The following is a 26,233-nucleotide window of genomic DNA, read 5'->3' on the forward strand; positions in this document are numbered from 1 at the left end:
GTCTTGAAACGGTCTCACTAGGTTGCTCAGAATCTCACCACATTGCTGGGACTCTCCTCAAACCTGAGATCCTCCTGTCTCAACCATATCCAGCTTGAAAAGATGTTCTTGACTTTTTTCACTAGACTTGAAATCAAGCATTTCTCCATGAAACTCTGATTCTTCTTAGTAAGAAATGGTGTTTAGATGCCCTAGTCTATGTTCATAAGTGTGTATTGCAACAGGATTGTTTTTGTTGGAAGGTTATTTGTTATTTATGATTTTCATTTCTATTTGCCAGGTTATTTTTTATTTTAAAAGTTTTATTGAGAAATAAGTCATTTTCTGTACAATTCACCCACTTATTTTCTTTTATACTTGGTGCATTTCACCAAAGCATTTAAAATGTACAATTTAATGATTTTTAGTATAGTCATAATTAGACACCCATCATTAAAATCTAATTATAAAACATTTGGGCCCCCCAAAGGAAACCTGTGCCTCTTGGCAGTTATTCCTCATGCCTCCACTCTTCAACTAGAACCCCATACAACCACTGTTTTACTTTTGGTCTTTCTAGATTTGTCTGTTCTGTGTATTTCATATAAATGGCATCATATAATATGCAGTATTTGTGTTTGGCTTCTTTTTCATAGCTGATGGTTCCAAGGTTCATTCATGTTAGCATGTATCAGAATTTTATTCCTTTTTAGTGCTAAATAATATTTAATTGTACAAACATACTACATTTACCCTTTTATCAATGGGTGGATATTTGAATTGTTTCTACATTTTAACCATTATGAATAATGCAAGCCTCCTTTCTCAGCCTCCCAAGTATTGGAATTACAATTATGCATCATCACTCACGCCTCTTGGCTTTTGTTTTATTGTTAAAGTTTAAACATATTTTATTCAAGTACCTTGATTTTGATGACAGAATGCAAGTATTGGTTGTCATAAATGGTTCTGGTAAACTGAGTGTGGTGACACACTCTTGTAATCTCGGTACTTCGGAGGCTGAGACAGGAGAATCTAAGGTTCATAGCCTAGTGAAGCCCTCTGTAGCTCAGTGAGATCCTGTTTCAAAATAAAAAAATAGGACTGTGTTGTAGCTCAGAGGTAGAATGCCCTGGGTTCAATCCCAGTACCAAAATAAAATAAAATAAAATTTCTGGCAGCATCTGAGATTCCATCTTCTTCTGTTCTTTAGATAAGTTAAACAGTGTTTTATTCTTATTTCTGTGACTACTACAGTTGACTTCTCATTTCCTTAAAGGTGACTTCAGCAAGGAAGCAGAACGGTGAGGGTTTTTAGTATAGAGAAAGTGAGAGTCAAGAGAGAGATTTCCAGAAGGAGCAGGTTGACAGTTGCCCTTTACTGGCTTGTTTAAGGAACTCCCTGCAAGTCAATGGAGAAAATGGTAAAAAGGGAAGGTAGTCATTAGTAAAATGCCATTTTGCTCATTATATCTTTAATGTTGCAAGGTTCACTTTAGGAGCAAACTTATGAAACCTACCTGTCTTGTGATCCTTCTAAGGTCTACAGGCTTTGGAATTTACTTTTCTTCATTGTCATCTTCTTTCTCTTTCCTTTGAAATAAAGCTTTTTGTGCTGAGATTGTACAAGGTGGTAAGAAGCTCTATGATTCCCAGTCATACTTATCACATTTAATCACAGCATCTTCCTAGTTTTCAGAAATAACTTTGAAATCAATTTAAAATGTCAGTGATTTTAGCATAGTCAGTATAGAAAGCAGGAAATGTGCAAAAGCCACAGGTCTCTTGCCTCCAATTTAGTACTCTGGGTTGTGAGATGTGATTCCATAGAAATAAGTCTATAAAATTAAATGATTGATTACAGCTGCAGAAAGTTCAGTACATAAGAGAAAACAGGCAGTAGGGCTTGTGGGACTGTTTGTATCTATAGTTCTGGTGAGGTGTAGGAATAATAACACTTCTAAGGTAGAATAAAGGACTATAGATTTTATTTAGGTCACTGTTACAATTTTGATTTGTTTTTCATATTACATGCATTATCATGCCAGTAATAACTGAAACATTTACAATTGTAGTTTTTTGTTTTGTTTTTTTTTTGGTGGTACTGGGGTTCCTGGAAGCCCTTCTACCTCCGGGCTACACTCCCACGGGCTACACTCCCAGACCTATTTTGTATTTTTTTATTTGGAAACAGGGTCTCTTAAGCCAGCGCGGCTGGCTCCGAACCAGCGCGATCCTCCTGTCTCCGCCTCCCAAGCGCGGGGATTACAAGCGTGCGCCACCACACCCGGCCCCAAATATTTTTAACTACAATTTTTTAAAACTACAATTGTAGCCGGGCGTGGTGGCGCACGCTTGTAATCCCCGCGCTTGGGAGGCGGAGACAGGAGGATCGCGCAGGTTTGAAGCCAACTGTGTGCGCTGGCTTAGGAGACCCTATTTCCAAATAAAAATGTAAAAATAGGTCTGGGAGTGTAGTCCGGAGGTAGAAGGGCTTCCAGGAACCCCAGTACCATTATATATATATATTTTTTCCCCAATATATATATTTGGGAGCTAAGAACTATTCCAGTAATCCATTAAGAGTCCCCCAAATAAAAACAGTACTTTAGAGCCAGCTTTAGGGAAACCAAATAATGTGAAAGAAAAGAAAGTACAGGTTGGTTTCCTATATCATTGTCATACAAGATATAATAAAATACCCTATCATCTAAACTGAGGAGGTTTAAATTTGTCCAAAGTTTTTCAAATTTCAATTCTTATTTTGGTAAGAACACCTAACAGATCTGTTTTCTTAACAGATTTTAAGTGTTGAATACAGTATTGTTAACAGTAGGCATAGTGTTGCATAGCAGATCTCTAGAACTTACTCATCTTGCACAAGTGAAGCATATGGTTATGCATTGAGCAGCAACTTTCTAACCCCACCCTTCCCCCAACCACCATCCTGCCTTCTGAGAGTCTGACTACTTTAGGCACTTCCAATAAGTGGGAGCATGTAGGACTTGTCCTTTTGTGACTGACTTCACTTAATATAATATTGAGGGGTTCATCCATGTTGGCACATATTACAAGATTCCCTTTTTAAAAAAAATAAAAGCTGAATAATATTTCATTGTTGAGTATATATCACATTTTCTTTATTCATCTGTTAGTGGACACTTAGGTTATTTTCACATCTTGGCTATCAGGGACCATGCTGCAGTAAACAAGGATGTGAATATCTCCTTGAGATAGAGAATATATTTCATAATGTTTTCAGAATTTTAAATTAGTCTGTCATCACAGTCCAAATGATTTTAAGCAAAATGCTACTTTTTGTCAATGAGATATGCTAATTATTTTAATTTAGTTTTAAGTGAGCTCAATATCACTACTGTTATTTTTTATCAACTGTTTTCAAAGACAGAAACAGAATTTTAGCCTACCTGTTTGAGTTACTATTGACTTTTGGGTTAACTTTTTTTCTTAGATGAAAGTGGTAGTGTCTTTAACAAAAAGCACTGAAAATGCCATTAGAAATAGAAGTACATATGGAATGAGCTATTGATTAGTGATGGCTCTTTTGACATGTTGATAATCTAATGTTAAAACTGAAATATCTTTATGATATATTGTGAATGACTGATTGCTCTTCATCAGTATTACAGCATCTTGAAAGCCCAATTCAGCTAGCTCCTTCATGAGGTCATCTCTCATTCCCAAGCCATAAGCATCTCTTCCTCCTTTGGTTTCAATAGCACTATTGATAGTTCTCTTTGTAAGTTATAAATTGGACCTTGAAATATAATTGTTTGTACTTCTTTTCCCAAGTAAAATAGAAGTGCTTTAAAGCACAAACAGTTAAATATTCACGTAAATGCAGCAGATAAACTATTAAATATCTACTCTATCCAGAGTACTGTGCCTTACAGTATTTGCACACAAGTATTACATAACTCTTGGCCATGTCATTTTATTACTCATAGTCTCTTTCTGGACTTTTTTCTCTTTTATGGTACTCTTTTTTTCCTTCCCATTTTTTCCTACACTATTTCTCAGTTTATTCTTGTAATAGACTTCTGAATAATGAAACTATTCCAGTCTTGTTCCTGAGGTCTCTTCTCTTTCAATTCACATACTCTCTAGGTGATCACATTTATTTTCATGCTTCTAAAATACCATCTTTGTAATTGAATCTTAGTTGTATGACTCTAGTCCAGATTCTTCTTTTGAACTTCAGGTTTGCATATTCCACTTGCCTTTAAAGTCTCCCAGAGTCGGTCCCACTCTTCTAGAAAGCACCTTTACCTACCCAGTTCCAAGACCGTACTGAGAGTGATCTTTGACGCCTCTACTCTCCCACTCTCCACACAGTCCTGTGGATTTCTGCCTCTTCGGCCCTCTTCTTTCAGTAGCACTTGCCTGGGTGCCAACCCATAGCGCAGCCATCATGATCCCTTTTGCCCACTAGTCAAATCACAATGATTGCTTACCATTGTTATGAGATCATGCTTTAAAATCCCTCCTTGAGTTTCAGTGTTCTTAGGATAAGATTTTGCAATCTTCATGAGGGCTTCAAGACTATATATAATAGGCCTTTTTCTGCAGTCCATTCCCATGAACTTTTCCTTTTGTAAACCAGAACTGTAACATCCTTTAAATTCCAGAGATTTGCTGAAGCCCCTTCCCCACCAAGTGAACCCATTAACCCTCCCTCTCAACTTAATCATCAGTTTTTTCTTTTGTTGGGTGATTTTTTGCCCAATATCTGGCTTCTTCATGGCTCTGTAAGATCTGTGAGGGCAGGATCTTGGCTGTTTTGTGCACACTTAAAGTCCAGGACCTGACATACACTAAAGAGTCAGTAAATATGTGTGGAATGAGTTTTTTTTTTAAAAAAACACATTAAAGTAATGTACAACAAATGTGCTTGAAATTTAAAGCTATTACTTTATCTGTGGTAATAAGTTTTTGACCTTTGTGTGAAGACCTTTATTAGTTTGTGCATAAGCCAGGCATGTAGAGTCTTTTTAATCTGTCAGATTTTAGTATTATTGTTACCAAATTATATATTTGTCAACAGAAAAAAATTATGTTTGACCACAAATATTTATTGATCACCTACTATTTACCTGGTACTCTTCTACATACTCAGAAAATAGCTGATATGATGCAGCTTACTTTTTCATTCAGGATAGACAATACAGAAAATTTTAGAACTTGAAAAATACTCTGAAGTAAACAAAAATAGCGATAGCATGGGTAGGGTGGTGAGAGAAGTCCTAGTAAAAAGCGATGTTTGAAATAACCTCCAGAGTGACAGAGGAGTCTGCCACTGGAAGCCTGGGCAGAGCCTTCCAAGCAGAGGGGCAGCACTGTGGGAGTGCTGCTAGGGTCCTCTGAGAGGCAAGGTGGTGTGGCTCCCCAGCACAGTGAAGGAAGGGACGAGGACAAGCTCATAGAGTTGGAGATCCCATAGCTCCAAGTTCTGACTCTGCCCCTTATTGTCTGTTTACCACAAATCAAAGATTATGGATAATGTCTTGCTCATTGAATTTTTTTTTTTTTTTTTTTGGCGGGTGTGGGGATGGAACCCAGTGGCATTCGACCTCCGAGTTACACCCTCCTGCCCTATATTTTATTGTTTTTTTTGAAACAGGGTCTCACTAAATTGCAGAAGGCCTCACTATGTAGCTAAGGCTGTCTGCAAATGAGTCCTCAGGTCTCAGCTTCCCGAATGCTGGGGTTACAAGCATGCACCATCACACCTGGCTATAAATAAGATGATGACAGTAAATAGCAGTAATTTTATATACTATTGATAATTTAAATATATTTAAAAGACCTTCTATAGAATTTATGTGAAGGAAAAATTGGGACAGTGAATGTTCCTTTAAATAATAGCTTTGTTTGGGTATTTAATAGTTTACTTTTAAAGTAATGTCCTGTGTGTTGCTAATTGTTTACAAACATTAATACTTACATTTATTTCTCATAAAAGGTTAAAAAGCTGAAGAGAGAGCTCTCACAGATGAAGCAAGAATTGCTCTATAAAGAACAAGGCTTTGAAACATTGCAACAGTGAGTATAAAAATGCTAAATTGACTTTACAGTAATCCAAAGCTTTTAACTAGTACAAAGAAAATAAAGGTACAGATTACATAAGAGATTTCTCAAAGAAACATAAAGTAAAAAGCTCAACACTTTGTACCAAAAATACAAAAGCAATCAACTAACAACAAAAAAACTTGGGAAAAATCTATACACTTTGAAAAGGCCTGAAGTTTTTATTAATCATTGGAGATCCAAAGAAGCCAAAGTGAAAAACTTAACTTTGTCTCCTGGACCCCTGCCAGCTTAAGATGGAAGCATACAGCTAAGAACATGGGCCAGGAAGTGCCTCTTCATGTTCTGCACCAAGGACTGGATGGGGTGGGCTGTACAGACCAATTCTGAGCCTGCAGCAGCCCTGAGCCCCCTGGAAGCTTCTTTCTGCCTCATCAATCCCAGATATGGCCTCCAGTCGAACCTTGCCTGATTTCAAGGAAGCGAGTGCAAGCTAGGTCTTTGCAAAGGAGTTTGATATTGCTAGGTTCCTGCTTTTCTTTGTCCTTTACATTTCAGTTCTGAAGCCTGATGTGTCATCTAGCTTTAGTCTGGTCTGATTAAAAGAAAATGTAGGTGAGAGAGGGTAGCAGGTTCTGGAAATCCCCACCCCATTTCTAGCTGCTAGTGAGGCCCACCCTGATGAAACTGTGACAAACATACCTGAGACTTTGTGTCTCCCTAGTCCTTGCCTGAGAGGTCTCTCAAGGGAGGGAGGAAGCCTGTGATTTTCACAGTTGCATGACCACAGAGAGGACTGAAGGGGTCAACCCTGAGAGACGACAGCTGCTCTTCAGCTCTCTCCTCCAGGACGAAGAGCTTTGTGCCACCATTTGGGGTGCAGTGTCCCTAGGGATCTCCCTGATCAGGTTCATGTTCAAGCAGGTTTCATATTCTTCCAGGTGGGTCCCTCAGCAGCACCTCAGGAATGGCAAGTTATTCTTAGGAACCACCACTGCAGAAAGTACCCAGCTTTGTTCCTTTTACCTATAAAGTCTGTTCTGCTTTCTGCTGTTAGGAAATTTAAAACAGTCCAAGAGAACAAGACATTACTCCAATTAGAGATGGTATGTGTCACTGGCCAGACAAACACATCCACACTGATTGTTCTGTATGTTTGATGGTGAGTTGTGTCTTGGGATGCCCAGTCATTGCTGCTTTACCACCAGCCAGTCACATAACTGTGGTTTCAGGCTTTTTTTTTTTGCCTGCTTGCCTCATATAGTCATGAAACTGGCATTTGTTCAGATGTTTCCAACAAATGTTTCTCAGACATGACAGCATATTAGAATAAACTGGGAAGCTCTTCAGAAATACCTGTTTCTGGTCTCCACCTCAGGTATATTTTGTGAGATCCCAGGTGGTTCTAAAGTATAGTCATATTCCAGGGACCTTAACTGGCTACAGAGCTCCGTTATTACCCATCCAGTAGACATGGAATGTCATAAATGTGTTATTTAGTAATTGTATATCAACAAAGCAGGGCTTTGTCATAGGGTAGGGAGAGAAAACAAACTAAAGAGTGTCACAAAATATTTAGCCGTACATTAAACATTTTTAAGACACATGAAATTATAACTCATGTCACCACTCAAGGTTAAAGGTTACCCAAACTTGCTGTTTTTGTTATATTGATGTAACAATGCAGTATTGTTTAAACATAGTTTGCTTGCAAGCAGTTTTTATAGGAATCTAAGGCATGTTTAAGAATCTGTCAATAACATTCCACAAGAAAACAATGGGCATTTGTTATAGAAGTTCGGGCATTCTCTTGGAATGATTCTAATCCCTGAACCAAAAGCAGAAAGATATGATATCTACCTTCAGAGACCTCTGCTGTTGATCTTAACTATAGACATAATAAAACAGTTTTCATTCAAATGTTAACCATGATACTATTAAAACACTGCATGATAATTGATTGAACCCAGAGACTAGTCCTTTTACAACCACATTCCTCATACTGTAAAGGAACTTTTATATGTGGCTGTGACAGAAGATACATTTCAGGAAAAGATTTAAATAGAAGCCCATTGCAGGCTTTTGTAACTTTTTACCTATTCACAATAGAATAGAATATTTTTGTTAAGTCTGGAATTATATTACATACTTGAGCTTATATTTACTTGGTACAGTAGTTTTATGCTGGGTGGACAAATACTTTATTTTCCACAGTACTTATTTTGTGGTCTCAGATTTGACTTTGGCCTAAGCAGTAGCATAGCTTAGAAATCAGGAAAATGCCTATTTCCATTTTGCTGCCTCTAGTGTGCACTCAGGATTGGAAAATAGAAAGTGATAAAACACTCAGCAATAAAAGCATATATGACTCTATGAAAATTTGGCTCTGGAAGTATGTATATTTTCCAGAGAAGGCATGGAAATGAAAATCTCAGAAGAGACTCAGATATAGTGAAAATTAATTTTAGGGTACTAAGTTAAAACTTTAAAAAAATTTAAGGAAAAAAAAGGTACCTCTCAAATTAAGAACAAAAGAGCATAGCACTTCATTTTAAAATTAAGCAAAGGCCAGGCATGGTGGCACACAACGCATGTAATCCCAGCATTTGGGAGGCTGAAATAGATGGATTGCAGATCGCAGACAGCCTCAGCTACTTAGTGAGGCCCTTTGCAACTCAGTGAGACCCTGTTTCAAAATAAAGAATAAAAAATAGGGCTGAGGGTATAGCTCAGTGGTAGAAGCCCCTGGGTTCCATCCCCGGTACGCAAAATGAATGAATGAATGAATGAATGAATAATAAAATTAAGCAGAGGGCTTGGGGTGTGGCCTAGTAGTAGAGTACTTGCCTAGCATGTGCAAAGTCTTGGGTTCAAGCACCAGTACTGCAAGAAGAAACAGGAAAAAAAAGGGAGAGAAAAGGGCCAGCAAATTAAGCTCATTTTTTATCGTACTTTATAGAAAGGTCAAAAGAGAGAAAATGTAGCAAATGAAAAGTAGAGTCGAAAAAAAGTGATGCGTGGAAATAAAGAAAATAATAAACATTTGAAGTAAAATAGAGAGGTTCAAAATAGGCAGAAGAAGCCAGGCGTGGTGGTGCATGCTTGTAATCCCAGCATTTCATGGACATCCTCAGCTACTTAGTGAGGCCCTCTGAAACTTAGCGTGACCCTGCTTCAAAGTAAAGAACAAAAAACAGGGCGGGGATGTAGCTTGGAGGTCATTGCCTCTGGTTTTCATCCCAAGACCCAGAAAAAAAAAAAAAAAAGGCAGAAGAGAGAAAGGAAGATGGAAAGGCCTGATGAATATTTCTTGTTCTTTATATTTATCATTCTCTGGAGAAGCAGACAGCCAAGAAGTATTCATCTATTTTTAAATCTCTCCGAAATATAAATTAAGTCTAAACTAGTTCTTCTCTTTTTTAAATGTTAGAGCTTATTTCTAAAAAACAGCTTACCTCCTCCTATTTTTAAGTGATAAAGTTAATTTCTGAAATAAAGATGATTTTTACCATTACATTCTGAGGATTTTACACAGGTAGGAAGAAATTATTTGGGCTTTGGAAATTCACTTTGACATAGTGTCAGATACTTTTATTAGCTTTTTCATGAAATCTTAAAGTTTGTTCCTGGATTTTGCTTGTTTGTTTGTTTAAGAATTCCCATGCTTATACTGGGCATGATGACGCAGGTTTGTAGTCCCAGTACTTGGGAGGCTGCAACAGGAGGATTTTAGGTTTGTGGCTAGCCTCAGATTCTTGTAAGTGAGGCCCTCTGCAACTTAGTGAGTCTCTGTTTCTAAATAAAGAATAAAAAAAAAAATAGAACAACTGAGGATATAGCTTGGAGGTGAAATGTCCCTGGGTTCAATCCCCAGTACCAGGGGGGGAAAAAAAAAAAGAAAAGTTTTATGCTGTAAAATGCCAAAATGCAAGCTGGGCATGGAGGCTCATGCTTGTAATTCCAGCATTTGAGAGGCTGAAACTGGAGGATTGTGGTTTGCAGACAGCCTCAGCTACTTAGTGAGGCCCTCTGCAACTTAGTGGACCCTGTTTCAAAATAAATAATAAAATTAGAGCAGAGGGTGTGGCTTGGATGTCAAATGCTCCCGGGTTCCATCCCCAGACCCGCAAAAAAAGAGAAAAAAAGCCAAAATGCTGTATTTGGAAATAGTATTTATGTTATAATCTTTTGCCTCATCTAAGTTGGTGGAGATAATAATTAGAGGAACCAAGATTTCATTGTTACATCCTTTTCTAAGTAAATGGAATTAACCAGTATTCAAAGTACATCACTGTTCTCATCAGGTATTCATAATATTCCCATGCCAAAAATCTGTCCTTTTAGGATAGTTGCACTATTATCTAAGGGTTTATACAGTTGGCAGCTCTCTTGGTGAAGGGGGTCTAGGGGTCTTCTGGACCAATGAATGGGGGTCAGTGCAGGAAAGACCCAAGGCCAGCCGTCGGAGATAAGCAAGCAAGCAAGCAAAAGCTTTATTAAGACAGCCCAGCTCCCTTTTATATCAGGCAGCGGGGAGGAGGGAACGGAACAGCGGAAGATCGCACAAAGTACGAGGCATTTACTGATTGGGTGGCTCATACCCCAGTGGGTGTGTTATCAGGGGACTGGTTGTTGGGCATCCCGTGACCCCTTTGGCAAGCTATGAGGTAACCAGCACAATCTGGAAGAGAAGCCGGAGAGGCGCCATCTTTGGCATGACTGGGCTGCTTATCCTAATACTTGGTCAACACTCTCACTGCCATAATCCAAAAAGACTGACCACATGACATAGAGGAAGATTTATTTGATCACAGGTTTTGAAGATTTAGAGTTTCAGTCCATGTCAGGCAGGGTGTGCAGAACTCAGGCATGGCACTGGGATGTGGAGAGAGGGAGACTGCAATAATCCATCCTCACTTGAAGGAGGTCAGAAGCAGAGAGATAGTAATAAGAATAGAAAGCCATCTATATTTCCCAAGGCCACACCTGAAGGCATTCCTTTGTAGCAATCAAGCCCCACTTCAAACATTCCTGCCTTGTTTCTGTGAGGGCTAGTGGGACATTCTAAATCCAAACCATTAAAGGGGCTAAATTTGTCTAAGTTTTCTGGCTTCCATTTCTTCCTTTGAAAGCTGTGACTAGGAGATCTCTAGGGTCCCTTTCTACTCTAAACATTGTGTGTGTGTGTGTGTGTGTTCTGTGACTTTATTGGCTGTACTTTATTACCAAATGATCTTATGATTAGGTTTATCTTATTAGGTTTTTAAAGGCTTCAATTGCTTTTTCAGTAGCGTAAAACATTTACCAAATAGTACTTGTGGAACTATGTTATCTGCAAATGTCTCTTGTTTGAGTTAACTTTGTTTGGCAGAGTGATTAAAATGACATTGTTTTATTTCAGATTATACGTTTCATACTGAAATTAACATTAACGTTAATTAAGTTAACGTTAATTGTTAACTTTATTTTGTGGTACTGGGGATAGAACTCAGGGGCATTCTACTTCCAAGCTATACCCCAAACCCTATTTTTTAAATTATTTACTTTGAAATAGGGTCTCACTGAGTTGCAAAGGGCCTCACTAAGTAGCTGAGGCTGTCCTCAAACCACAATCCTCCTGTTTCAGCCTCCCAAATGCTGGGATTACAAGCATGTGCCACTATGCCCAGCTCTGTTAAATGTTTTAAATCCAGTGAGTTTAGAGGTCTTTGAAGAGTCTATGGATAAGACCAAGAACATATTAGATAGCTGTAAACAGCTTCGTAAAGAGCTGTTGGCTGATGGGGCAGAGGCATAGTCTCATAAGCAAAACTCAACAGAGGCTAGGGGAGCCAGAGAATGGTCATTAAAGAGAATGTTTAAAAATAATTGTATAATTTGGTTGAGTCCTGCAAAGATAAAGAATTAGGTTACAATAAATCCTCTAGCCCAGGGTGATGATGCAAACTGTAAGAACATTTGATAAGAAGATCTGTAGGGATAATAAATGAGCTCATTGAAGAGCTACTTATTCAATATGAGTTGACAAATGAATACATCTGCCCTTTTGTATCATTCCCAGATTTAAACTCATTCATCAAGGCAAATAATTTTATTTCACAACTTTAATAAAATATAATAAATACTTTTTATATACTTAAATAAGAATAAGAAACCACAAAATCCAAATATTATAGGATATTTACTCTAAATAATTATTAACTATTTAATAAAGGCCTCCCAAGCTGCCAGCACTAGGGTAAGTTTCATAGAGATATTATGGCATATAAAGTTAAAAGACAATTTATTGGCATTTCTGTCCTTGAGCTATAACACTGACCCCTGTCCTTTGTCCTCAGGGTAAAGATTAGGATTAGCATGTAGTGAGAGTTGGTTTGGCCAGCAATGGGATCATCTAAACAGACTGAAGACTTAAAGACATGTATTCATTTAAGCCTATAAGTGATTAGAAATGGACTAGATGTGAGATAGGAGATGGGAATAAAGTAGACATGATTAAAAGAGAAAAAACAGCTTGAACAAATGGTTTTTATTGTATGAGAGTCCCAAAGTAAAATGAGCAGCCAACTGAGACTGATTCCTACTCATGATTTAACTTGTACTGTCATTCTTTGAAGTTTTTTTTCCTCTGTGTTTTTTTTTTTTTTTTTTTTTCCTTTTCACAGAATTGACAAAAAAATGTCTGGAGGCCAGAGTGGTTACGAACTTAGCGAAGCCAAAGCGATTCTAACTGAACTGAAATCTATCAGAAAGGCAATTAGCTCAGGAGAAAAAGAAAAACAAGATCTAATGCAGGTATGTTACAACATTTTAAGTCAATGTATATCTTCCAAAGCCCCAATAATAAAGCTTGAACAAATTTACAGTGGAACCTTATAATTCACAATTTTAGGTTGTCTTTGATTCTTACTGTAAACTATGGATTCATATATAGGCCAGATTAAATTAAACAATTAAATTCCTTTTAATTACTGAGTTACATAGAATAATTATTTAGTAGATAGATTGACAATAGAGCTGGAAGGGATATTATCTTCTGTAACTTTCAAATCTCTTTGAATACAGTAGGACATATATTTTATTATAAAAACCCAATAATATACAAGTGAATGTGTACCTATAGATATGCACATACACACTCAAACTTAAAACAGATTTCACAGAAATATGCCTATTCTTGATACCAGTGATGCACTTTGATTTTGTTATTTTGGTATCTTCTATTTAATTAAAAAATACTAACCACAACCTATATTGGCCTTCCAAGTACTAGGATTACAGGCTTGTGCCACCATGCCCTGCTATTGTAGGGTTAAAAAAAATTAAGCTGGGTGTGTTGGTATACACTAGTACTTGGGAGGCTGAGACAGGAGGATTGTAAGTTCAAAGCCAGTCTTGGCAACTTAGGCTCTCAGCAACCCAGTGAGACCCTGTTTCCAAATAAGATATAAAACCAGTCTGGGTATGTAGCTTGGAAGTATAATGCCTGTGGTTGAATCTCTAGTACTACCACCCCACCCCAAAAAAAAAAAATTTAAATTTTCTTTTTTTAATCCTTTTACTTGCCCATATCTTTCTTTTAAAGTAAGGCAAATATATTAGACCTGGGTACCAACAGCAGGCACATTCACTTCTGGTTATTTAGTTTAGCAAACCAGCTATTACTACCATGGACAGTACCATACAATAGACACATAGATGGGCTCATCAGAGATCCAGTCTACTACTTAGCAGTGTCTAGGACTCAGTTTCCTAATCTGTAATGTTAATGTCAGCTGAGTAATCTCTTGGATCCTGTCCAGATTGAAAATGGTGTAGTTGTATAAATCTTATAAGCCAGAAGTTTTCTTATTATATCTAAAACTAAAGATTACATTACAAATGTTCCATGTTTTCATAGTTTCTATTACACAGAGTGAATGGTTCTCTATTAGTCTATTTTCTGTAGCTATTACAATATACTAGCATTTGGGTACCTTATAAGAAAAATAGGCTTATTTAGCTCATAATTTTGGGGACTGAGAATCCAAGATTGTGTGGCCCCATCTGTTCAGCCTTCATTAAAGACCTCATGGTGGATGGCATCACAATGACAGGATTGTGTGTGGAAAAGATAATATGACAAGACAAGAAGCCAGAGAGATTCAGGACAGGCTTGCTCTTTTTATTATAGCACTCCCTTTGGAGAACTAACCAGGGTCCTTTGAGAACTACATCCATCTCTTCCAAGACTAATATTCCCAGTGACTTAAATACCTTGCATTGACCCTACCTCTTAAGGGCCACTGCCTCTGATCATTGCCACAATGAGGACAAAGCTTCTAGTTTATGAACTTTTGGGGTTGACACTGAAACCATATTCAAAACATAGCAGATAGGTCCCTATTGAAAGAGGAGTCGTCTTCATCGCTGCCACCTCCTCTTCCTCCTCCTCCTCTTCCTCCTGCTCCTTCTTCTTCTTCTTGGTATTGGGGATTGAACCCAGGGGCATTCTACCTCTGAGTTACACCCCAGCCCTATTTTATTTTTATTTTGAGACAAAGTCTTGCTTGGTTAATGAGAGTCTCCCTACTTAGTCAGGTGATCCTTGAACTTGTGATCATCTTGTCTCAGCTTCCCAAGTACTGGGATTACATGTGTGTGCTCACTTCTTTTTTTGGTGGTGGCACTGAGGATTGAACCTAGGAGCATTCTACCTCTGAGCTATATCCCCATCCCTTTTTATTTTTGTTTAGAAACAGGGTCTTGCTGTATTGCTGAGAGTCTCACTGAATTGCTGAGGATGATTTTGAACCTTCAATCCTCCTGTTTCAGTCTCCCAAGTACTGGGGGGTTATGGGCATGTGCACCACACCCACTTATAGCCTTCTTAATAAAGTTTTTTTGTGTGGTACTGAGGATGGAACCCAGTAGTATTGTACTTCCAAGTGACACCCCCAGCCTTATTACTTTTGAAACAGTGTATTACTGAGTTGTGAAGGGCCTCACTAAGTAACTGAGGCTGTCTGGGAACTGCAATCCTCTCCTCTGGTCTCTGCCTCCCAAATGCTGGGATTAAAAGTTTGTGCCACCATGCCCGGCCTTAATAAATTTTTGTTTTGTTTTGTTTTGTTTTTTTTGGTGGTACTGGGAGTGGAACCCAGGGGCTTTCTACCTCTATGTTCCCAGACCTATTTTATATTTTATTTGGAAACAGAGTCTTAGTTGCTGGGAGCCTCATAAGTAGGTGAGGCTGGCTTTGAACCTGTGCAATCCTCCTTTCTTAGCCTCCCAAGCTCAGGGATTACAAGCATGCGCCACCACGCCTGGCTTAATAAAGTTTTTAAAAATAAGAAATACATATATTAGATATAGAGATACCATTATTTACAGGAAAATTATGTTTTGGGAAAGGTAAGACAACCTATTTGATGGTATCTCATGTAATTCCAAAGTCACATGTGTGTTTGTACAAAATTAAACTTTACTCTTACTTTTAAAATAGCATAAAGTAGCTGGGCCTGGTGGCGTACACTTGTAATCCGAGTGCTTGGGAGTTTGAGACAGGTGGATTGCACAGGTTCGAAGCCACTCTAGCAACTTAGTGAGGCTCTCAGCAACTTAGTAAAACCCTGTTTCCAAATAAAGTATAAAACTAGGTCTGGGAGGATAGCCCGGAGGTATAAAAGCCCTTGGGTTTCACCCCCAGCATAAATAAATAAATAAATAAATAAATAAATAAATAAATAAATAAATATTACCTAATTAAAAATAGCATAAAGTAGCAATGGACCTAAGATAAAGTAATTATGTTTGTCCACTGAGATTTTCTCTTTCTATTTAATTTTATCTGGTAGAGAATGGTTGCCCTCTTATATGCTAAGCTTTACAAAATGCTTTATGTTTCCTGGACAGAGTCTTGCTAAGTTGCAGGAGCGGTTTCATTTGGATCAGAACATGGGCAGATCTGAGTCGGATTTGCGATCCAGTCCTGTGAATTCTCATTTATCACTCTCCAGGCAGACCCTTGATGTCGGGTCACAAACAAGCATTTCTGGAGATGTAAGTGTTGTATGGAGTTGGTTGGCCCGGTGCTGTCCTTGATGGACTGTGATGGCGAGTATAGATGGTGAATTGAACAGGGCCTGAACCCATGGTACATTGCAGCTGGGTGCATTCAGTACTTCATTCTTGTAAGATAAGTGTTAACAATCATATCCCTATCTTTCCTATTGAGGTGCCACATATATCAAGATTTGTCCATATAAATAGCTTTGTTCAAACTTTCTCAGACTGCATTTTCTCAGACTGCATTTCTTATTAACACTATTAAAAGGTTAGTGATACTTGAAAATTTAACTTTTTCCTATTAAGTTTAGAATCTTGGAAAGTTAGGCTATTTAGAATGAACGTTAAGGCTAATGAGAAACAGAAATGTATGCCTTTTAAGACTACCAAGAAAACTTGTTTGTGTAAATTTGAAGGTGATTACATTAAGGTATTTAATATGTGATTTATAGCTGTCATTTAATATTTAATATGGCTTGGATATTATTAGCTATTTTGCCTTCTCCCTTTTGGGATGCCATTAGCAGGTATTTGTGTTTCAATAAAACCTGTTATTTTTGTATTCTCTAATGCTTTTTAAAAGCATGTGCTATGGAATTAAAATAGGTAGAGATCTACTGTAGGACTTACCAGTTTAAAAATTAATTTTTGAGGTTATTCAGTTTGTATTTTGTACAGTTAAAAGTTAAATGATGGAAATTTTGACTCATAAAGGCAAAGAAATAAGTTCTACTTCATTAATTTTATTGATGTTTACACTGTTCATAAACTCTTAGATACCAGACACATTTACCTGATATTTTTGTCTTGAATTTAATTTGTGGAAAAAGTGATGTTAAAGTCTGAAAAACAGACAAGCTTGAATTGAAAGAAATGCTTTGCCCCTACTGAGACTGTAAAATAAGTGCCTTTTTAAACTGGTGCTTTCCCATTTTAGTACCATTTTCTTGAGCTTTTCAATTACTTGTACTTCCTAGAAACAAAAGCAGTTTTCTTCATTGATTAGCAGAGTTAATTGAATTTTTTCCTTTTGTTTTTACTAGATTGGAGTGAGAAGTAGATCAAATTTAGCTGAAAAGGTCAGACTAAGCCTACAGTATGAAGAAGCCAAAAGAAGGTAAGACCAGAGAACTATTTCATTCATGGTTGGTGGGCTCATCCATTATTTTCTTTTCCAGAATTAATCTTTACTCTTGTGGTGACATCTGCTGGGCACTCCTCACATTCTTTACTAAGGTTACCTTTTTTTTTTTTTTTTTCAGCAAGTAAGGGTTGCTTCCCTTTTCCCTTCTGTCTCTTCCTTTTCTCCCTCCCCTCAAAACTGCAGAATAATTAGAATTAATGAGAAGTGTGGGAATAAAACTGACCCCTTCTCTTCTGGGGAAAAAAAAAAAAAAGAGGAAGAAGCTTTGAGCTTCTACGAGCCTTCCTGTCAAGGGAGATACTGGTTCTTCGCTGGCAACACAGTACAATGGCTCCGGTGCAGGACTTGACAGCTCTTTGAGTTCATTCTAAGGTAGACGATTTGAATGTGGTTCTCTGCTTTTTGAAGAGAAGACTTACTTCTAACGTCCTTGAAGGTTCTTAGGTGTTGGTTCTACTTAGGTCAGGGAGAAGGAAGAGACACTCTCTTTCTTTCCTTTAACTTATAAACTTGTATTAACCCCTGTGCTTTTTTTTTTTCTTTTGTGACCACTGGCTAAGGCATGAGAGACCTCACTATTCTTATCTAGTAGATTGAGTCAGGTTGTTTCATAGTATAGCACACCTTACTTGATTGGAGGGAAAAGGTCATAGTGATACAGTTGATTTTATTATTTTCCTTTTAAAATTTAAAAATGCTATTGATTTTATTATTTAGGAAATTGGGGAAAATTGCATTGTTGCCCTTCAGGAAATCAAGGAAATGATAGTGTTCCTTCCCAGGAACATGCAAAGTTCAGCTAGGAACCTACAAGCATGTTGTGGTTTCCTACAGTAAGGGAAACCACCAGATATTGAAATTGCTCTGTTATTATTATTGATGAAGGTAAAAATTTAGAGATGTAATCGGCCATAGTTCTTAGAGGTTATCTGGCTTTAACAATGTAAAATAAATACATATTTGTCTCTATTTAGCCCCCGTTTCTAATATTACCTGGTTCTTAAATGTACTGAAAAGAGACCTAATTTTCATTCCCCAAATCATTAACTGTGTTAGCTTGAGTAAGTCACTTATTCATTCTGAATAGCAGTTTATTCAGCTAATTTTAAGGCCTTAAAATTTTTCCCAGTAGATTTTAAATGTCTTGAAGTTAGGAAAAATTTTTATGCCTTATTACCTCCTCCTCAAGGAACAGACTCAAGCCTTGGTCTCAGTAAGTACCTAGGGGTGATTTGTGGCTGGGCCAGTGACATGCATGCTGCTGGTGGGTGCTGCTTGGAAGTCTTCCTTCTGTGAACAAACCAAGCCCTTCATCACCCAGAATGCCTTGGTTCTTATGTGGACAAAGCCCAGGATTTATATCTGGTTTTCTGCAGGAGAATGGCTATATCTCAGAACTAATGTTGGAGAACCAGCCTTGTGCCCAGGTTCTTAGAGGCTTGACTCTGCTTCCTTTCTATCAGCTTGAGCTTTTGCTGTGACTGATAATAGTTCATTTTATCTGGTGCTCACACAGTACTTCTCTTCCTAGGTATTCCTGGAAGTCTCCTTCATATTCTGGTTTCCAGATTTGGCACCCTTTCTAAAATAAATTTGGACCCACCTAAGGCCTGATTATAGTAATAAATAGGAGTCTTTCTTTCCTGCATTATGTTGTTGATCCCAGTTCAGTTAGTTAATGACATGAAAACTTAAGACATTGGTTTTTTCCTCTTTGGTCGCATTGGTATACTGTTTGGAGTTTTATTTTACTACACTTGATCTTAGCCAAAAGGCTGAGAAGCAGTGGGGTTTTATTTTAAAGTTACTAGTGATGCTAATGAAAAGATAACTCTCAAGGGTTTATGCATATGTTGAAAATGCATTTTTGTCCTCAATTCTGAATAAGTTAAGAGGCAGGTTGTGCTTCTCTGAAACCTGCTTTTCTCCTCCAGCCTTTGTTTTATGTGCTTAATGAAGCTAATAATATCATGCTTATTTAGCATTTTGATGATTAATTTTCTAGTACGTTGAGACAGTTGTTTATGGTTTTGTGGTTGAAGCTGAAGAATAGCTGATGTTACATCTATCATAAGTGCAGACAGTGGGTGAAAATAAGAAGTACACTACATGTGTTGTGCAAGTTTAAGAATGCAATTGTATGTCTAACTAAAATATAAAGCTTCTGGCACAAAGATGTGGTTCACTTATATCTTTGTCCTTGATTATGCTTTTTGTTTATCCTTTTTCTTCCCTTTTATAATTTGTTTCATCAAAAAGGAAAAAAAATCCCCTTTCTGCCTGTTTTCCAAGTTCTGGTGTGTGCAATAACAATGTTCAAAGCAAACATCCAACAGTTTTTTGTAGGTTCATGTGCCAGCATCAGTTGTGCTCATAGTTTGCCTGGATCTTGTGCTTTTTGGTTAAAGGAGCCATGCTACCATTTACCTTGTGAAAAGTCCTAATTGTCTTCACAGTACCACAGAAGAAGTTATAATTCAGGTAGTTTAAGACATTCATATTGAATTTGGAGCTACATTTTTTTTATAGGGCTTAGTAGTGAAACCTGGGTCAGGCTGAATGATGAAACTAGTGAGTTTGCCGTGGTGCTTTTTCTTCCTCCTTTATCCACTCCTGTTTCTCTCACTTTGGCACCTGTTGTCACTGCAGTGGTGTCAAACCAGCTGTCTGTGCTGATGAAGGTCACTGTGCTGCCTGCTCTTATATGGCCTAGTAACCGTGCAAGGAGGAACAGAAGTCAAGTGTAATAATATGTAAGAAGTTGACACAGCAATTGCCCAATAAATGGCGCATATACCATTTGGGGCCTAACGGGGAGGAGACTTGACAGTGAAAGACCTCAGAGAGTGTGGGTGGGAGGAGGCTGAGCCCTCTCCCATCCCCTTGCTGGTCTGGAGACTCCACGCCACTCTGACTTTGATATGAGTTGGCCAAGCAATGGCTCTCTTTTTTTCCCTTCTCTCTGACTTGCTTATGCCCTAGACTCTACTCAACTTTCCCTGGGGATTACTACTTCACTAAGGGACAGCATCTTTACACAAAAGAACAAAAATTTACCAAAGCAATTGCATTTGGGGCATCATTGCCTCTGGTTTTTTTAAGGGGAGCCCACTGTGTATGTACACTTCCTGCCACCCAAACTTTAAGTCAAACCTCAGGCCTGCCTGCCTGTGGCCCTCAGAGTGCTCTGCTTTTGGAGCATCTGCATACTGGGCCTTCACACTTATGTCAGAAAGGGAGGCATGCTGTCCTACACCGTACAGGTGGGAATGAAGCTCTACACTGTACAGGTGGGTGACAGCTCAGTGTGGAGACAACCCGAGACTGAGGTGCAGGTACAGCACACTCTGGTGAGCTTCCGTCGGGAAGGTCTGCCAGCGCCTCCACCTCAGACTTAGCTGGCTGGTGTTTGCCTTTCTCAGGTTCCTAATGTGTGCATGCCTCTTCTCTCTCTTTATTTTAGTATGGCCAACTTAAAAATTGAACTGTCAAAGTTGGACAGTGAGGCCTGGCCTGGGGCACTAGATATCGAGAAGGAGAAGCTGATGCTGATTAATGAAAAAGAAGAACTTTTGAAAGAACTACAGTTTGTTACTCCGCAAAAACGCACTCAAGATGAATTGGAACACCTGGAAGCAGAAAGGCAGCGGCTGGAGGAAGAGCTGCTGTCCGTGCGGGGTGCACCGAGCCAGGCTCTGGCTGAGAGGTGTGTGTTCTTCCTGAGAACAGGGCAACTGAAATAAATCTGAGGTTCTATCTTAGCTGATCACATTTTCCCTGGGTTCGGAAATCTCAATTGTCTCTTTTCTTACTGGACTGAGAAACAGCACAAAAGAACTTATTTTTTCTTGTACTGAGGATTGAACCCAGGATTATTCTACCTCTTAGCTACATCCTCAGTCCTCTTTTATTTTTTATTTTGAAACAGGGTCTCTCTAAGTTGTGGAGGGTCTCAATAAATTTCTGAGGCTGGCCTCAAACTTGCAATGCTCCTATCTCAGCCTCCCAACTACTGGGATTACAGGTGTACGCCACCATGCCTGGCTAAAAGGACTTTCTATAGAGCAATAAAGCATACCCTCCTAATGTCCCACGGTATTGATTCCTTGTTCTCTTTTAGAACTCAGAAAATACCTATGACAGATGTCGAATAACAAAGGAATATTGACATAAAACCAGAATGCAGTACATCATTGACTGAGTCTGATAACAGTAGCTGTAAACTGTTGCACTCTGATAAGAAAGATCATCTAGATTGTTATAGCGACTGAAGCTTCCTAGTCTAAGTTTTATTACTCACAAGAATCCAAAAGTTTATTGCTTTTAATTTCACAAGGAAAAAAAGACAACGTGCTCCCTTTGATATCCTAACAGGTCACAAAGTGTTCCTTGGATTTTGTTTGTGAGTTGAAACCCTCCCCTGAAGCAGATGAAAATATAAAGGAAAATATTCTAAACAATTTCCTGGTCTATATGTGGGAAGGTATGAGCTGACCATTTAGTCTAAAATAAAACAAAATACAGTTCTGTACACAAATCAGCTGAATATTAAGCAAGGGAACCTGTTGTGTCAGTTGACCTGAACACAGCTGCAGTAGAGCCCCTTGTCCTGGGCTTGCTGGCTACTGTGGTGGGACACCTGTTACAGAGTACTGTGTAGCCTTTCAGGTCCACTGTGCATCCATCCTGTAGGCCCACAAGTAAGCAACAATGCCTGCCCACAGCAACAGGAATGGAATTCACATTAGTGTAACCTACAGATAAACTGCAAGCACACAGCCATAATCCAAATTCTTTTCTCTCTCCCTTCCTCCTTTCCTTCTTTCTTTTTAAAATTCTTGGCTTCTGGCCTTTAATCTTAGTCCTCGATAATGTTTAGGTTATGTATCTATACGATATCAAAATATTTAAAAGCTGTGGGAAGAAAAGATGGAAAAAAATCTCTGACATTAGTGATTAGGTATTAGCATGTAGGCTTGCTCATTCAAACTATTTGGGGAGAGTTGACTTTTGTGAATTTAAACATTGATCAAGATAATATGTGGGGTCAGCATCATAACTTTTGGAACCATAAGCAGTATTAGAGGGAAAGCCTCTACAAACTGTATTATTCTACCATCAAATAATTCTCATCACTGCTCCATTTCCTTTCTCTCCTTCACCTCTTGCCCTCACTTCTCTGTCCAGTGGTGCTGATGGAAGGGTAGGTGTAAGTACCCATCTGACAGAGACCAGCAGAAGTAAAGATTGAAATAAATCATCTTTCCTAATTACCCTTGACTACATTTGTGTGCTTAAAATTTCTAGGATAAAAGTTTTGTTGCCATCAGTAAATATAATGAAATGGGAAGCTTTTATCTGGTACATGTGTAGAACACCAGTGTATTTTGTGTATTCTGTAGTATAAGACACAAATGTTATATACTAAATCATTACTTCATACTTCCTATCCTTGGGTGGTTGGTTCCAGAGCCCCTCCCCTCATACCAAAGTCTTCAGATACTTAAGTCCCTTGTATAAAATAGTATAGTATTTACATATAACCTATGTACATCCTCTCACATACTTCGAATCATTTCTAGATTACTTATAATACCTAACACAATGTAATTGTTATAGTATATTGTTTTTGAAATACTGACAAGGAAGGAAGTCCATACATGTTCAGTACAAATGCAGTTTATTTTATTATATTTTTATTATTTTTGCAGTACCGGGGATGGAACCCACAACATTCTACCTCTGAGCTAAACCCCCAGCCTGATTTTTTATTCTTTTTTTTCTTTTTTTTATTGGTGCACTGTATTCATACATCATAGTGGGATACAAACTTTTGTAGACATACATGCACACATCGCCCAGTCAGCCCCCACCTGATCCCCACCCCATTCTCTCCCCATCTCTCCCTCCCATGCTTGGCTTAGTGGTTGACATCTAGTATTATAGCAATTTATCCAAAATTAAAAATGATAATCTCACAGAACAGTTTCATTTGTCTGATACCAAGCTTTTGATGACTTAAAGATAACATTTCAATATTTCTTTTTACTTTCTTTCTTACCAGAGAATATTTTTTTCTATTTTTTTTAGGTGAAACTATCATATATTTATATATTTATTTTTCAGGAAAAAAAAAATCTATCCTAATAGGGAAAATGGACTCTAGATACCCAAAACGATCTCGAAAAAGAACAAAGCTAGAAGATATATATTTTCTGATTTCAAACCATATAAAGCTACAATAATTGAAACAGTGTAGTACTATTCTAAAGGCAGATATATAAACCATTGGAGTTAAATACAAGCCTAGAGCTAAATTCTTCTCTATATTATCAAGTTATTTTTGACAAGGTTTCCACGAACATTTGGTGGTGGAAATAATAATCTTTTAACTAAATATTGTTGAAACATAATAATTACATGGAAAAGAATGAAGTTGGACCCTTACCTAATCCCATATACAAATATTAACTCAAAATAGATAAAAGACCTAAATATAAATCTTAAGACTATAAACTTTTAGGAGAAAATCTGGGTCATAAAACCTCACAACATTGAAATTGGCAGTGATTTCTTGGATATGATTTCAGTGGCACAGGCAAACAGAAGGGTATACAAACTCCCTAAAAAATAGAAAAAAATATTGTATATCCAAAGACAATGTAAACAGAGTTAAAAGTTACTAATAGAATGGGATAAAATATTTCCAAATGCTCTATCTGAAGGTATATTAATATTCCAACTATAAATCCTAAAAATTAATAACAATAAAGGCAAACAATACCATTTAGAGATAGGTAAAAGACTAACATAAATAATGAATCTCCACAGATAACCAATCTTAGTTGTCTGTTGGATGGAAAATCTTGTTTCTCTGGTTCTGGTGTGTGTTACCTATTTCTTCTTTGTAGTTCATCTCTTTGAGTATTTTCTCTAGTGCTGGTTTTGAAGACATAAATTCCTTCAGTTTCTGTTTGTCATGGAAGCTTCTTATTTCTCCATCTAATTTGATAGGAAGTTTTGCTGGGTAGGAAATTTTTGGCTGGAAGTTGTTTTCTTTCAGAGTTTGGAATATGTTACTCCAAGCCCTTCTGGCTCTCATGACTTGTTTTGGGAAGTCTGGAGTGCTTCTAATTGGCTTGCCTCTGAATGTCACTTGGCCCTTTGTTTTTGTTGTCTTTAAGATTCTCTGCTTGGCTTCCACATTGGTCATTTTGACAATTATGTGGCGTGGGGATCCTCTTCTCCGATCCTGTCTAAAGGGAGTTCTATAAGTTTCCTGGACCTGTGTATCGACCTCTTGCTCTATGTTTGGAAAATTTTCTGCTATTACTTCCTTGAAGAGATTGTTGATCCCTTTGGTTTCACTTTCTTTTCCCTCCTCTATTCCAGTTATTCTTAGGTTAGCTCTCTTAAAATGGGCCCATATTTCTTCAATATCAGATTCCTGCTGTCGGATATTTTTTCCTAGATTAGAAACTATGCGTTCATTTTTGGAATGATCATCTTCTAAGAGCGAGATTCTTTTCTCCATGTGGTCTAATCGGTTGTTTGTGCTTTGAATTGAGGCCTTTACTTTACCCCACTACTCCTTTACTGGGTTGTATCACAGAGTCTCCGACCCAGAGAGTCAATAGAGGCTGCTTTAGACTGTGGGGGGTGCCAGGATGCAAGTTCTCCTATGGTGTGATATCTCTGCCACCGCCCCTCCCCACTGGGTCAAGTCCCAGGGAGTACAGTACTGGGATTTCTCCTCTGTGGCCCGCAATTTGACTCACTGTTCTTGAGTACGCAGATGTAGCTGTACTGGATTCGGTGAATTCTCTGCTGCTGCTGCCGGTGGCAATATGGCGCCGCTGCTACGCCCTCTGCCGTGAGGCTGGCATATTTCTTCTTGGTTTTGATTTCCACTCTGAATCCCTGCAGCGTGTGCTGAGCTCAGCCACTGGGAGCTTTAGATTTTACCTGCGGCGAGAAATCCCGCCTGGCTGTTCCGCAGCGGCTCACCTCGGCTACCGTCCGGTGAAGTTGCCACTGCCACCGGCAGTATGGCGCTGCTGCCGCGTCCTCGGGCGTGAGGCCGGTGTATCTCCTCTTTGGCTCTGAGCTCTGTTCTCAGTCCACTTTCTCTCTGGAGCCTGGTGATTTTTTTGTTTCTCTGGTGATGGTGTTTTCTGGCTATGAAAGGCGCTGATTTTGTGGTAATGGAGATTAGTTGTTAGCAGGGCTCTTAAGCCCCGCTTTTCTCAGTCGCCATCTTCCCGGAAGTCCTGATTTTTTATTCTTTACTTTGGTACAGGGTCTCAGTTGCAAAGGGTCTCACTAAGTTGCTGAGGCTGTCTGTGAACTGAAATCCTCCTGTCTCAGCCTCCCAAATACTGGGATTACAAGCGTACACCATCAAGCCTGGCTTTGTAGTTTTCTAGTTTTTTTTTCTTTTCTTTTTTTTGATCTGCAAAAAAATTTTTCAGAACAAATGTAGATCTGCAATTAGTTGAACCTCCAATGTGGAACTCAGAATTATGGAGAGCCTAACTGTACACTTGTAATTTGCTCCGTCTATCTCAGCTTTTCAGCTTTTAGTAGCTAACTCTAGGAAGGTCTTACAGGCAGTCTTTAGATTTGTACTAGAAAAGACAAATGTGTTTATTTTAATCAGTATTTATATGTGTGGTATCTTGCTTTTTTTTTTTTTTTTTTTTTTTTTGGTGGTGGTACTGAGGGTGGAACCCAGAGGCTTTCTACCTCCGGGCCATACTCCCAGGCCTGTTTTACATTTTATTTGGAAACAGTGCCTCACTAAGTAGCTAAGGCTGGCTTCGAACCTTCATGATCCTTCTGTCTCAGCCTCCCAAGTGTGGGGATTACAAGCGTGAGCCACCACACCTGGCCTTGCTTTTTTTTTTTTTAATTAGGAATAGAGCCTGCCAAGGAATTACTAGTAAAGATAGAGTTTATAGCTAAGTTCTTAAACTTTGAATTTTATACTTTGGTTTGCACACAGATAATAACTGT

At 38.3% G+C, this 26,233-nt stretch overlaps 1 protein-coding gene across 1 annotated transcript in view; it reads left to right on the plus strand.

Moving 5' to 3' along the window:
• The window catches only part of WWC2 (WW and C2 domain containing 2), a gene marked incomplete at its 3' end in the record, with an annotated part of 227,871 nt that overhangs the window by 135,444 nt on the left and 66,194 nt on the right, over positions 1 to 26,233 (plus strand). Inside the window, exons 5-9 of the mRNA XM_080710126.1 lie at positions 5,963 to 6,042; positions 12,693 to 12,822; positions 15,922 to 16,068; positions 17,118 to 17,191; positions 20,682 to 20,924. Coding sequence (XP_080566252.1) covers positions 5,963 to 6,042; positions 12,693 to 12,822; positions 15,922 to 16,068; positions 17,118 to 17,191; positions 20,682 to 20,924 — 674 coding nt within the window. The remainder of the gene's footprint in view (positions 1 to 5,962; positions 6,043 to 12,692; positions 12,823 to 15,921; positions 16,069 to 17,117; positions 17,192 to 20,681; positions 20,925 to 26,233) is intronic.

Source organism: Muscardinus avellanarius (genome assembly GCF_963383645.1).
Source record: "Muscardinus avellanarius genome assembly, chromosome: 14".
NCBI classification, from domain to species: Eukaryota; Metazoa; Chordata; class Mammalia; order Rodentia; family Gliridae; genus Muscardinus; species Muscardinus avellanarius.